General features: G+C 36.7%; 1 protein-coding gene across 2 annotated transcripts in view; it reads right to left on the bottom strand.

The window, feature by feature from the left end:
• EYS (eyes shut homolog) overlaps positions 1-15219 on the bottom strand; it is a 1775980-nt gene that overhangs the window by 21110 nt on the left and 1739651 nt on the right. The window contains exon 40 of one of the 2 annotated variants that reach the window (XM_057527983.1): positions 6694-6725. The exons of the other annotated variant lie outside the window; for it this stretch is intronic. Within the exon in view, the coding sequence (XP_057383966.1) occupies positions 6694-6725 (32 nt within the window). The remainder of the gene's footprint in view (positions 1-6693; positions 6726-15219) is intronic. 2 annotated transcript variants of the gene reach the window in all.

Here is a 15219-nt window from a genome sequence, read left to right as displayed (position 1 = left end):
GCTGCTTTAACCCACTCCTGTCTGGGTGGAGAACAGATGCCTGAGGGCAACCTACATGCAGAGCTGGGGCTAAAACAAAAGCTGAACCCCAGGAGCTATGCAAACAAAGAATAGAAAGGGAAATTTCTCCATGCAGCATCAGGAGCAGCGGATTAAATCCCCACAATCAACTGATGTACCCTGCATTGGTAGAATTCTTGAATACACAATGAATTGTCCCAAAACTGAGGTGGTGGACATTGGGAGCAACTGTAGACTTGGGGTTTGCTGTCTGTGACTGATTTGTTTCTGATTTTTATGTCTATCTTAGTTTAGTTCTAAGCGCTTGTTATTGCTGGTGGATTTGTTTATTGGTTTGGTTGCTCTCTTCTTTTTTATTTATTTTAATAATTAAAAAAATTTTTAGGGCTTCCCTGGTGGCACAGCGGTTGAGAATCTGCCTGCCAATGCAGGGAACACGGGTTCGAGCCCTGGTCTGGGAGGATCCCACATGCTGCAGAGCAACTGGGCCCGTGAGCCACAATTGCTGAGCCTGCGCGTCTGGAGCTTGTGCTCCGCAACAGGAGAGGCCACGACAGTGAGAGGCCCGCGCACCACGATGAGGGGTGGCCCCCGCTTGCCGCAACTGGAGAAAGCCCTCGCACAGAAACGAAGACCCAACACAGCCAAAAATAAATATAAATAAATTAAAAAAAATTAAAAAAAAATTTTAAATTAATTAATTAATTTATTTATTTTCTTTCTTTTTTTTCTACCTTTTCTTCTGAGCTGCGTGGCTGACAGGGTCTTGGTGCTATGCCCGGGTGCTGGCCCTGAGCCTCCGAAGTGGGAGAACTGAGTCCAAGACGTCGGACCACCAGAGACCTCCCAACTCCATGTAATATCAATTGGTGAGAGCTCTCCCAGAGATCTCTGTTTCAACACGAAGACCCAGCTTCACCCAACGGCCAGCAAGCTCCAGTGCTGGATGCCCCATGCCAAACAACTAGCAAGACAGGAACACAACCCAACCCATTAGCAGAGAGGCTGCCTAAAGTCATACGAAGTTCACAGACACCCCAAAACACACCACTGGATGTGGCCCTGCCCACCAGAAAAACAAGATCCAGCCTCACCCACCAGAACAGAGGCACCAGTCCCCTCCAACAGGACCCTACACAAGCCACTGACCAACATCACCCACAGGGGGCAGACACAAAAAACAATGGGAACTACGAACCTGCAGCCTGCAAAAAGGAGACCCCAAACACAGTGAGTTAAACAAAATGAGAAGAAAGAGAAATATGCAGCAGATGAAGGAGCAAGGTAAAAAAAAACCAGACCAAACAAATGAAGAGGAAATAGGCAGAGTACCTGAAAAACAATTCAGAGTAATGATAGTAAAGATGATCCAAAATCTTGGAAATAGAATGGAGAAAATACAAGAAACGTTTAACAAGGACCTAGAAGAATGAAGGAGCAAACAAACAATCATGAACAACAGAATAAATGACATTAAAAATTCTCTAGAAGGAATCAATAGCAGAATAACTGAGGCAGAAGACCGGATAAGTGACCTGGAAGATAAAATAGTGGAAAGAGCTACCACAGAGCAGAATAAAGAAAAAAAGAATGAAAAGAATTGAGCACAGTCTCAGAGACTTCTGGGACAACATTAAATGCACCAACAATTGAATTATAGGGGTTCCAGAAGAAGAGAGAAAGAAAGGGTCTGAGAAAATGTTTTAAGAGATTATAGTTGAAAACTTCCCTAACATGGGAAAGGAAATAGTAAATCAAGTCCAGGAAGCACAGAGAGTCCCATACAGGATAAATCCAAGGAGAAACACACCAAGACACATATTAATCAAACTATCAAAAATCAAATACAAAGAAAAAAAACTAAAAGCAGCAAGGGAAAAGCAACAAATAACATACAAGGGAATCCCCATAAAGGTAACAGCTGATCTTTCAGCAGAATCTCTGCAGGCCGGAGGGAGTGGCAGGACATATTTAAAGTGATTAAAGGGAAAATCCTACAACCAAGATTACTCTACCCAGAAAGCATCTCATTCAGATTCGAAGGATAAATTAATACCTTTACAGGCAAGCAAAAGTTAAGAGAATTCAGCACCACCAAACCATCTTTACAGCAAATGCTAAAGGAACTTCTCTAGGTGTGAAACACAAGAGAAGGAAAAGACCTGCAAAAACAAACCCAAAACAATTAAGAAAATGGAAATAGGAACATACATATCAATAATTACCTGAAATGTAACTGGATTAAATGCTCCAACCAAAAGACATAGATGGCTGAATGGATACAAAAACAAGACCCATATGTATGCTGTCTACAAGAGACCCACTTCAGACCTAGGGACACATACAGACTGAAAGTGCGGGGATGGAAAAAGATATTCCATGCAAATGGAAATCAAAAGGAAGCTGGAGTAACAATTCTCATATCAGGCAAAATAGACTTTAAAATAAACACTATTATAAGAGACAAAGAAGGACACTACATAATGATCAAGGGATCAATCCAAGAAGAAGATATAACAATTGTAAATATTTATTTACACCCAACATAGGAGAACCTCAATACATAAGGCAAATGTTAAAGCCATAAAAGGGGAAATCGACAATAACACAATCATAGTAAGGGATTTTAACACCGCACTTTCACCAATGGACAGACCATCCAAAACAAAAATAAATAAGGAAACACAAGCTTTAAATGACACAATAGACATGATGGGCTTAATTGATATTTATGGGACATTCCATCCAAAAACAACAGAATACACTTTATTCTCAAGTGCTCGTGGAACATTCTCCAGGATAGATTATATCTTGGGTCACAAATCTAGGCTCAGTAAATTTAAGAAAATTGAAATTGTATCAAGTATCTTTTCTGACCACAACAATATGAGACTAGATATCAATTACAGGAAAAAAATGTAAAAAATAGAAACACATAGAGGCTAAATATTATGCTACTAAATAACCAAGAGATCACTGAAGAAATCAAAGAAGAAATCAAAAAATGCCTAGAAACAAATGACAATGAAAACATGACGACCCAAAACCTATGGGATTCAGCAAAAGCAGTTCTAAGAGGGAAGTTCATAGCAATACCATCCTACCTCAAGAAAGAAGAAAAATCTCAAATAAACAACCTAACCTTAAACCTAAAGCAATTAGACAAATAAGAACAAAACCCCCACAAAGTTAGCAGAAGGAAAGTAATCATAAAGATCAGATCAGAAATAAATGAAAAAGAATGAAGGAAGGAATAGCAGAGATCAATAAAACTTAAAGCTGGTTCTTTGAGAAGATAAACAAAATTGGTAAACCATCAGCCAGACTCATCAAGAAAAAAAGGGAGAAGACTCAAATCAATAGAATTATAAATGAAAGAGGAGAAGTAAAAATTGACACTGCAGAAATACAAAGGATCATAAGGGATTACTACAAGCAACTATATGCCAATAAAATGGACAATCTGGAAGAAATGGACAAATTCTTAGAAAAGCACAACATTCCGAGCCTGAACCAGGAAGAAATAGGAAATATAAACAGACCAATCACAAGCACTGAAATTGAAACTGTGATTAAAAATCTTCCAACAAACAAAAGCCCAGGACTAGATGGCTTCACAGGTGAATTTTATCAAAGATTTAGAGAAGAGCTAACACCTATCCTTCTCAAACTCTTCCAATATATAGCAGAGGGAGAAATATTCCCAAACTCTTTCTACGAGGCCACCATCACCCTGATACCAAAACCAGACAAAGATGTCACAAAGAAAAAAAACTACAGGCCAATATCACTGATGAACATAGATGCAAAAATCCTCAAGAAAATACTAGTAAACAGAATCCAAGAGCACATTAAAAGGATCATACACCATAATCAAGTGGGTTTTATCCCAAGAATGCAAGGATTCTTCAATATATGCAAATCAATCAGTGTGATACACCATATTAACAAATTGAAGAATAAAAACCATATGATAATCTCAATAGATGCAGAAAAAGCTTTTGACCATATTCAACACCCATTTATGATAAAAACTTTCCAAAAAGTAAGCATAGAGCAACTTACCTCAATGTAATAAAGGCCATATATGACAAACCCACAGCCAATATCATTCTCAAGCGTGAAAAACTGAAATCATTTCCTCTAAGATCAGGAACAAGACAAGGTTGCCCACTCTCACCACTATTATTCAACATTGCTTTGGAAGTTTTAGCCACAGCAATCACAGAAGAAAAAGAAATAAAAGGAATCGAAATTGGAAAAGAAGAAGTAAAACTGTCACTGTTTGCAGATGACATGATGCTATACATAGAGAATCCTAAAGATGCTACCAGAAAACTACTAGGGCTAATCAATGAATTTAGTAAAGTAGCAGGATACAAAATTAATTCACAGAACTCTCACACATTCCTATACACAAATGATGAAATATCTGAAAGAGAAGTTACGGAAACACTCCCTATTTACCATTGCAACAAAATAAATAAAGTACCTAGGAATAAACCTACCTAAGGAGACAAAAGACCTGTATGCAGAAAACTATAAGACACTGGTGAAAGAAATTGAAGATGATACAAACAGATGGAGAGATATACCATGTTCTTGGATTGGATGAATCAATATTGTGAAAATGACTGTACTACCCAAAGCAATCTATAGGTTCAATGCCATCCCTATCAAACTACCAATGGCATTTTTCACAGAACTAGAACAAAAAGTTTCACAATTTGTATGAAAACACATAATACCCCGAATAGCCAAAGCAATCTTGAGAAAGAAAAACGGAGCTGCAGGAATCAGGCTCCCTGACTTCAGACTATAGTAAAAAGCTACAGTAATCAAGACAGTATGGTACTGGCATGAAAACAGAAATATAGATCAATGGAACAGGATAGAAAGCCCAGAGATAAACCCACACACATATTGTCACCTTACCTTTGATAAGGGAGGCAAGAATATACAATGGAGAAAAGACAGTCTCTTCAATAAGTGGTGCTGGGAAAACTGGACAGCTATATGTAAAAGAGTGAAATTAGAACAATTCCTAACACCACACGCAAAAATAAACTGAAAATTGATTAAAGTCCTAAATCTAAGGCCAGACACTATAAAACTCTTAGATGAAAATATAGGCAGAATACTTTATGCCATCAATCACAACAAGATCCTTTTTGACCCACCTCCTAGAGAAATGGAAATAAAAACAAAAATAAACAAATGGGACCTAATGAAACTTAAAATCTTTTGAACAGCAAAGGAAACCATAAACAAGACTAAAAGATAACCCTCAGAATGGGAGAAAATATTTGCAAATGAACAGCTGACAAAGGATTAATCTCCCAAATATATAACCAGCCCATGCAGCTCAATATCAAAATAACAAACAACCCAATCCAAAAATGGGCAGAAGACCTGAATATACATTTCTCTGAAGAAGATATATAGATTGCCATCAAACACAAGAAAGGATGCTCAACATCACTAATCATTAGAGAAATACAAATCGAAACTATAACAAGGTCACCTCACACCGGTCAGAATAGCCATCATCAAAAAACCTACAGGGCTTCCCTGGTGGTGCAGTGATTAAGAACCTGCCTTCCAATGCAGGGGACACGGGTTTGAGCCCTGGTCCAGGAAGATCCCATGTGCTGTGAAGCAAGTAAGCTCGTGTGCCACAATTACGGAGCCTGCACTCTAGAGCCCACAAGCCACAACTACTGAGTCCATGTGCCACAACTACTGAAGCCCACGCACCTAGAACCTGTGCTCCACAACAAGAGAAGCCACTGCAATGAGAAGCTTGTGCACCACAATGAAGAGTAGCCCCCAACTGCCGCAACTAGAGAAAGCCCATGCACAGCAACGAAGACCCAATGTAACCAAAACAAAAAACAAACAAACAAAAAAACAACCTACAAATAATAAATGCTGGAGATTGTGGAGAAAAGGGAACTCTCTTGCATTGTTGGTGGGAATGTAAATTGATACAGCCACTATGGAGAACAGTATGGAGGTTCCTTAGAATCTAAAAATAGAACTACCATATGACCCAGCAATCCCACTCCTTGGCTTATACCCTGAGAAAACCATAATTCAAAAAGAGTCATGTACCACAATGCTCATTGCAGCTCTATTTACAATAGCCAGGACATGGAAGCAACCTAAGTGTCCATCGACAGATGAATGGATAAAGAAGATGTTGCACGTATATACAATGGAATATTACTGAGCCATTAAAAGAAACGAAATTGAGTTATTTGTAGTGAGGTGGATGGACCTAGAGTCTGTCGTACAGAATGAAGTAAGTCAGAAAGCAAAAAACAAATACTGTATGCTAACACATATATTTGGAATGTAACAAAAATGGTTCTGATGAACTTAGGGGCAGGACAGGAATAAAGACATAGATGTAGTGAATGGAAACCTAATCCAGGACATAATCCTGTAGTTGTCTGTGGTGTTTGAGTGTGTGGTCCTCGGGAGGCCTGTGCTTCTGTTCCAATTTTACTTTGTTTCCAGTGTCTCTTTAAGTGTTTCTCTGTGCAGTTTGGCATCGACAGTCTCTGAGTGACTCTCCATAATGCTCATGATCCACGAAGACTTATGTTAAGGACCCCATAGTTGAAACTTAGGAAATTCAAGACAGTTTCTATGAAGAAATCATTAAACATTTCAGGATACATGGCCTTGGTTTTTGTTTACTTTTTTAACCATCATGGTTAAAAAGTTTGAAAGGTACTTAAAGGGCTAAAAAGACCTCTTCCTTATTTCTTTTGTAAGATATTCTTGTCTGATGATCTCCTGGCCTTTATTATTGGGATAGGGGAGTGGGGTAATCATTAAGGCTGCTTATCTAACATTTCAGTTTTCCTCTCCTTTTCATCACATTATAAGATTGCATTTTCCTGCCCTTTTTGAGGTTAAAAGTGACCTTGTAATTTGCTCAGGCCAATGAAATGTGCGCAGAAGTGATGTGTATCACTTCTGTCAGAACCAGGGCATGAGTCGCTGTATTACCTTTTCTTAGACTCAGTGATTGTAGTAGAAGCATCAGTCAAGAAAGAGCTTCTATCCACCTGGGTCCCTGAGTAACTAGTCTGAGAGAAGCCACCTTGCTGACACATTCCGTGAGGAAGAAATAAATTTTTGTTTGTTAAGCCACTGAGATTTTGGGATTGTTTGTTATTGCATCATAACCTAACCTAACATGATTGATACAGGGAGTTTACAAAGATCAGCAGAAAAAAAGAATAGTCTTGAGTTTCATGTAATATCAATACATGTAGTCTTTCTGTTTTAATCACAATTGTTCATGTTTAAGCAAATTTGTGTTTACAAAATATATCTCTAGGACTGTCTTTCTATAGTAGTAGTTCTAATCTCTTAATCGATCAGAGATAACAGGGACACCATCAATTTCCCTAATTGTACAGTGATGCATAGAAGTTCCATACAGCAAAGGTATTTTGAAATAAGCTAGCCATTGGTTGGACTTGGAATTCTTTCACTCTGAGAGGGTTCTCTACTATGGTTGGGGTAGCCTCTCTGAGATAGAATAGAACCTAGTAGTAAGAGGAAGGGTCATGGTGTTTTTAAATCGGGTTAATGCCTATGGGTTAGTTATGTCAAAGGTCAACCCGGGGCCTAGTGAATTAAAAAAAACATTTTTTTGCAAGGCTAAGTTAATAAGAGTGTTAATAAGAAACATTTCATATTCAAAAGTACAAACTGTCATGTTATAATTAAATGAAATAGTCTCTGCTAAACTAAAAAACAGCAAGAAGAAAACATCTAATGCATTTAGTGTCAGTATTCTGAAGACAAACAGTACCTTATTCTTGTTTACTATAAATGGATAAAAGCATTAAAAACAAGAAACCCATGATATATGGTAGCCTCAGGTATGATGAAGGATCTTTAATTTTGTACATTTTTTTCTTCCTCTGGGAGAAAATATTCTAAAATTTTTAAATGATTATTTGCAGAGAATCTGGGGGCCTAAATGTATTTATAAGCAAGGTATTAAACCAATCTAGGAGAATAGAATTACCAGTCTTATCAAATTATTGCATACAATCTTTTAAAAATTAGTTAATTTTACCCTTTTATTTGGAAATAATTTAAAATATATAGAAAATTAAAAAAATAAAATGAGTACAAAGCATAGTGTACCCAGATTCATCTTTTGTTAATTTTCTTCCCCTTTATCTAGTGCTGTCTAGCTATCTATCTACATGATATTTTTTCTCAATAATTTGTTCCATACATCATGGCTCTTTGCACCTAACAACTTAGAGATATTCTCATATATATAACCACAGTACAGTTATAACCTTTAATAAATTTAATATTAATACCATCCTTTCATCTTACCTAATATTAATATTTCAATTTTTTCTGTTGATCCAATGATATTTTACCCTAGATTATGAAAACTCATATGAACTGAGATGTTGCACTGAGTTGTCGTATTTCTTTAATGTGTTTTAACCTAGAACATTTCCACAGTCTTCATTGTCTTTCATGACACTGATGTTTTTGAAGGATCTTTTCTTCCCTCTTTTTTTTGAAAGGAATGCTCATCATTTTGGGTTTGACTGATATTTCGTTCTAAGCAGATTTAGGGTATGCATTCTTGGCTGAGGAGCTTCACAGGCGATGTGTTCTTCTCAGGGCATCACACACGGAGGCACATGTATCTATCTGTCCCTCACTGGTGAAATCAATTTTGCTCACCTTTGTCAAGGTGTTGACTTATTTTTTTCCACTGTATGCTATTCTGCTGTATAAATATGGGGTTTTTTTTCTTCCTTGCAATTCATATGCAGTTTATGGGAGATACATTAAGCCATGTATATCTACATTCATCAAAACTATCCCTAGATTTAACATCCTTTGATTATTCTAGCCTGAATCAGTCTTTACTTGGATGCAAAATTCCCTCCACAATTATGACCTGGGTGCAATAGCTTCTCAAATGTTCTCCGGAGTTCTCACAGAGGTATCATGGTCCATGTGTTGTTAACTTGGTGTCTCTGTAGGGGAAGGACAGCCTGTAGCTTCCTAGTTTGCCATCTTGCTGTCCCACATCTCTGCTTTTAAAGCACAGATTTTCTTAAAACCTAAAGCTCTGCAAGATTCCCCTCAAGCATTAAAAATTTCATCACCTCTCTACCCTGGATGCAGTAACTGCTTATTTCAGCACACTTCTTAAATCACTTTAAGTTGAGCAAGTCCCACTGAAAGTTGTTTGCTACCAAATGTTTCTGTTTCAGTGGTAGAACTCAAGCTTTCTAAAATAGATTATTAATCTCCAGAGCATTGTTTTTCATGATGGACTCAAAGCATAGTCTATTCAATAAATAAATAGTTCTCTATCTCCACATGTTATAAGCCTATGAGGTTAAATTGTTGCCCTCACGGATGCATGTCTGCTTTGTTCTCAGCAAATGTGCTGAGTTTAGGGCTCTCCAACTATGCTCTCGATTTCATGACTTTAATGCAATAATTTTGACTTTAGCCACAGCTCTCCTACTGTACCACAGTTATGTTCTAGTCAGTCAGTCAAGAAAAAGAGATGAGAATAATTTGAGACTTTTTGTGGCATTTATTAATCTGTTATTTGCATTTAGGTCTATGGATAGTGCATATAATTTCACTGTAGCTCCTTAACTTGTAAATGCTTAGCAAGAATCTAATGGATAGAAGTAACTTTTTTTCCCATCCTTAACTATGTGATTACCTCTCCATTCCAAGTTAAACAGTTGGACAAATTTTAGATTAACTAAGTACATACATTGTTATTGCAGCAAAAATGAAGCTAAACATCCTTGCCCTTTGCTGGTTTATTATCATAGTCTACTGGGGGGTGGTGGGATCCAGCAATTGAATCTGTTGGCTAGTTGCTAACAGAAGAGATGGCTAAGTATCAATTACTGAGAAAATAAAGTCATTCCTTTAGGCAGACTTTCTTTAGCACCCAGATGGATAATGCTGAACAACTCTAATTACTTAACTCATTTAATTATTTGGGTGGCTATTTTGTTCAAATGATCTTTGAAGACCCATCATGATAGAGTGTTGCTTAAATATTAAATGTTCTTACAATTAAGTTCCCCATAAATGCTAGCCCCCAAATAGGGAAGTCATCATCTAAAACAGTGACATAGTAGAGATGATAGAAGATGATTGGACAGGGTAGCAGCCTAAACTTTGGAAGAGTGTGTTAGCTGGGGAGGAAAAATAGGAAGTCAATGGAAACTTGCGGGGAGAACTACAGACTGAGTGAACTACAGTGAACCCTGTATTATTTTCCTGGGAATCAGTATAAGTTGTTTTGAGCTGCAGCTCCCACTGAGATTCCTATCACCAAATAGGCTCTTTCCATGACCTGCCCTGTCAACATAAGCCAGTTCTTAACTCAGAGTGACAAAATGGTTAGGTCTGCCTCCAGAAGTTTGTCTTGTTTGTTATTGGGTCAGCTGTTTGATACTGGTTCAAAACCACAATGATACATTGATTCTTAAACATAATTTTGTACTGAAATGAAAATAAAGTGTATCTGCCATCGTTGTCAAAAAAATTGTGTTCTATAAAATCACATGATTGTTTTATGATAAAGAAATTTGGTGATTCCTTTTTTTTTTTGTAGATTATGCTAATTTACTGATAACACTATTTTTTAAATTATTTTTTCTTTTTGGTTTTTTAAAATTTTTGGCTGCGCCAGGCGGCATGCAGGATCTTAGCTCCCCGACCAGGGATCGGACGTGTGCCCCTTATAATGGAAGCATGGAGTCTTCACCACTGGGCCACCAGGGAAGTCCCTGGTAATTTCCTTTGAGTACTTACCTCATATGAATTCTATCAGGTAGGCAAAATGATACTTATTATATTAGTGAGAGTTCTGGCTGTAAACAGCACACACATATAAGGTAACAGATGCTAAGTTAAACTTTTTAATTTTCATGGTAAAACATCAATTTTGTCACATAAATCTGGAAAACAAAGCATGTAATGATCCTTTCAATTAATAGCCAGGATACTTGGACTTCTACAGGGGTCTTAATTTTCATTTTTTGCTATGCTTTGACCATCAGAAACTTGACCGACACAGCTGATATCCAAGAGTAATGGTCTAATGAAAATGTCAAATAATTATCTCTGAAGACAACTGACTATTGCCCCAGTAACATGTCAGATCAATAGAAAACTACTTTTCAAAGATAATTTGACATAATTATCTTTACGGAATTATGACCTAATGTTATGCCCGTAGTCTTTATTGTGTCAATATAAAAAATGACTATATACATAATGCCTCTTCATTTTCTAGAAAATTGTCATCAAACACAACATTTATTATGCTATTTAATTTTATTTTTCTAAAAAATGGATCGTGCTCAATACATTTTTATTACAGTTCAGTGCCAGGGTACAGTTCTCTGTCCTTGATGTGATGACCGGTATGCTTTCTTTTATTAGGCAATAATTAAGTAGCAGTCTGTTGTATTTTATGTTTCACTTCAACTTCCAAGAAACCCAAAGGTAATTTTACATTCAGTTGTGTTTTGTGAAATGATTTAGACTCGCCTTGTTTTGCCTTCCTTGTCCTTCCCTTCCCTTCCCTTCCCTTCTCTTCTTTCCTTGGCAGGAGGGCATAAGTTTATCTTTCTATCACTATCTTGGTTACTTTTCAAATACATGTACCTTTTACTGTGAGCTCTCTCTTAAGTTGTTTGGAAGTATCTTAAATAATAAATTCAGCCACTGAGTCAGGTAACTTGTGTGGGAAAATTTATGGCTGTTTCAGGAGTCTCAAAGGCTCATTTACAGCAGGTCTGGAAGATAACATTGATTACGTGCATGTGTCATTCAGGTTTTAAACCTTGAATAATCATCACTCACTTCACAAGTGTTAACTGAACACCAACTATGTGAAAGGCACACCCAGACCAGTAAGCAAGTCCTGATGAGTTTTTAATTTAGTGTGCCTTACATTGGTCTCTTTCTATTCTCAGAGGTATTTTAATAATTTACACCTTACCTGGCATACATTTCCTTTTCAGATAAAGAGGTTTACTCACATTTCCAAGTGCACCTTTCCATCTCCCCCATGCTTTGCTGAAGTGGTTTTCACTCTTAGGACAGCTACCTCACCATCCTGTATGAGTCTATCCAAAACTTACCCATTTTTTTAACACCTAATCTAATTCCACTGCTTTTTTCTTTTTGAGATTTTTTTCTTCCAGTTTTATTGAGATATACTTGACATACAGCAGTATATAACTTTAAGGTGTACAGCATGATGATTTGACTTACATACATCATGAGATGACGACCACAGTAAGTTTAGTGACCATGCATCATCTCATACAGATACAAAATAAAAGGAAAAAATATCTTCGCCTTGTGATGAGAACTCTTAGGAGTTACTCTCTTAACAGCTCTTATGTGTAACCTGTAGCAATGCTATTAATTCCATTGCTTTCTAAGGCCTTTTCAGGCCCCACTAGCCAGAAGTTATGCAGGTACTGTCATTTGTCGAGCTGTTAAAGAATTCAATACCCTGGGATGTTTTTCACTCTTTCCCCTGAACTGTTATTTAAATTATATACTTTAATTTTCACAGACTTTTGCCTGGTCTCTATCTAAATTATTAGTTCTTTGAAAGGAGGGACCATACCTTATCATGCTTTGGATCTGTCCATATTGCCTGAGTGGTTTCTCAATAAATACTTTTTAAAAAACTTAATATTCTGCTATACTTTTATAGATAACGTGTATTATTTTTTTAAAAAAATCTTATTTGGCCATTTGGAAAATTTATGTCTACTACATTGATCATGATAGCTTGAAATATTTTTTACATCTTTATATAATAAAAACTATTGTCTTTTTAAAATAGGAGGTTTAAAATATTTTAGCTTAAGAATCTGTTTAAAACAAATCCATATTTTAAAAAAGGAGATGAAAATACCTATGTGGACATAACCTGCATTTAGCACAAGTCTAATCTAACACTTTTCCTTCCTCTGTAAGGGGGGTTCATATTTAAGGAGTACTTGCTATGTGCCAGGTTCTGTGCTGGCCTCTTTGTGTCACTGACCTCTCATCATGACCTTTATAAGGGTGGCTTGGAATCTTAGACAGTTCTGTCATTGGGACCACAGGGCTTTCGTGACCATTTGCCTTGTGATATTCCTTGGTTAGGATGGTACAGGAAAGTTTGCTTTCCTATTTTTCTTAGGATAAATTATACAGATTTTTAACAAAAGAAGGAATGAAATAATGAAATATCTTGCAATCTTTATAGCTTCCACTATGGTCATGAGGATTTTAGTTTGCTTCTATTAGAAACTAGAGGGAGCTTGTCTCTCAGTTCCTCAAATTAGAAAGTAAAGTTTGTGGTTGGATTCCATCACTGTCAATCATCTCAGATAAAAAGAGGTTGTGGACAGACCTGCCTCAGGGGAAGAAGCCACCAAGTCCTGTCCATAGAAATTGATTGTAAGCAAACCTTTTTTTTTGTCTGCCTTCCTAAGATGGGGAACATGGCTCAATATGTAAAACATTTCAAGGGAGAAAACTTTAGCAGTAGAGAGCTGAAAATCCACTGTGTTGAGGGCTTTTGTTTGTTACTTAATGTTATCTTGAATAGAAAATAAAAAGGACTTTGTTGAAGAAAAACCTCTCAATCTGTCTCTTAGAGTTTTTAACCTTTCACTCACCTTATAAACAGTATTAATTATTAACATAGGGCTTGACAAGGAGAATGGACTCTCCCTGGACTTCGGCCAAAAATTCCTCTAAAACAGAGACTTAAAAACATACTCTTTTCACACATGAGAAGCCTGATGTTCAGGAAAGGTAAGTTCCTTCCTCAAAGTCCAAGGTTAGGAAATGACAGTTGTGTGTGTATCTTTCTACTAAGATTCTAGTAGAGTCTATTCCTTTAGATACTCAAAAAGCTTAACGTTCATATAAACCTTAGAATTGTTATATATAACCCATGCACTGTTTCACTTATGATTTGTCAGGTTGTTTGGAAGAGCACAAACGGAAGACTAAAGAATTAAAACGTGTGTTCCTGGAAATCATAGCTAGTGCTTATTTATTTTTTACCTTTTATAAGTATTATAAAATTGTAGAGGATCTAGTACACATGTAATGACATCCTTTTTAATTATCATGATGGGATTGAAAGTGGGGAAATAAAGACTTAAGTTTATTTTTTTTCCATGAAGAAAGCTTGCACATTACCTGCTGTATTTACCTGCCTGGCTAAATGCACCTGAAAATGAGCATCTGAAAAAGGCAAACAGTAATGATCCCTGAAATTGCCCTCTACAGTGCTATGGACCCATTTCTCTACTATTAGGAAAACCACGACTCGGCAGGAAGGCATCCCACGTGTCGGGAATACTTGGAGAATTGAACTTCGCCATTAGCTTGAATTAATTTCAATAAAACCAGGGATAGGTGGACCATAAAGTAGGGCATCAAGAGACTAAGTAGCTTGAACATCTGCCTGCTTCACTCAAAATGCCAGCAAGCGCGTGGTTTCTTTATCTTAGAGAAATGAGTGGAAGGAAAATTGCACTACAGATGGAAAGAATGTAGGGAAAATGGAAACATTTTAAGTATTTCCTAGGCTAAAAGTTAAAAACACACATATTATGGAATCTCACTTGGCTAAATGTCAACTATACACGATAGCTAGAATTTAGTTAGTGTAAAACTATTTCAAGAAAAAAACAATTTACCAATAATGTGGGGAAAAATAAATGGGCAGGAGAGATTTTATGATTCAGGAAAGGTTATATGTGTAGTTGTAAATCATAAATTCTAACAGGAAAGACAAGTATAATGAAGAAAAGAGCAAATAAATAAGATTTGAGTGTAAGAGAAATTGGACATATTGTCCATCTCACAAAATAATTGTAAACTAGAGTTCTTCTAGAATAGAATATTTTAATGACTATTCTGGATTGCAAAATACTCTACCCTAGTTTCACCTATTATGATTTCTTTTTAAATTAAGGTCAATAGTCCCTGTGAAATATACACCCAGATTCTGTTTGCTGACAATCCTCCTTCATCTTCAGTTTAATTTTAAAGATGGTTTAGGGCCCTTGGGTGTTTAAAAGCACAAACCGAGCTAGTTCCAATGTGAACATTGTGGATTCCTGCACT

Source organism: Balaenoptera acutorostrata, chromosome 14, assembly GCF_949987535.1.
Source record: "Balaenoptera acutorostrata chromosome 14, mBalAcu1.1, whole genome shotgun sequence".
Taxonomy (NCBI): Eukaryota; Metazoa; Chordata; class Mammalia; order Artiodactyla; family Balaenopteridae; genus Balaenoptera; species Balaenoptera acutorostrata.
The sequence above is the reverse complement of the archived record's forward strand: the minus strand, read 5'-3'. Positions and strand labels throughout refer to the sequence as shown.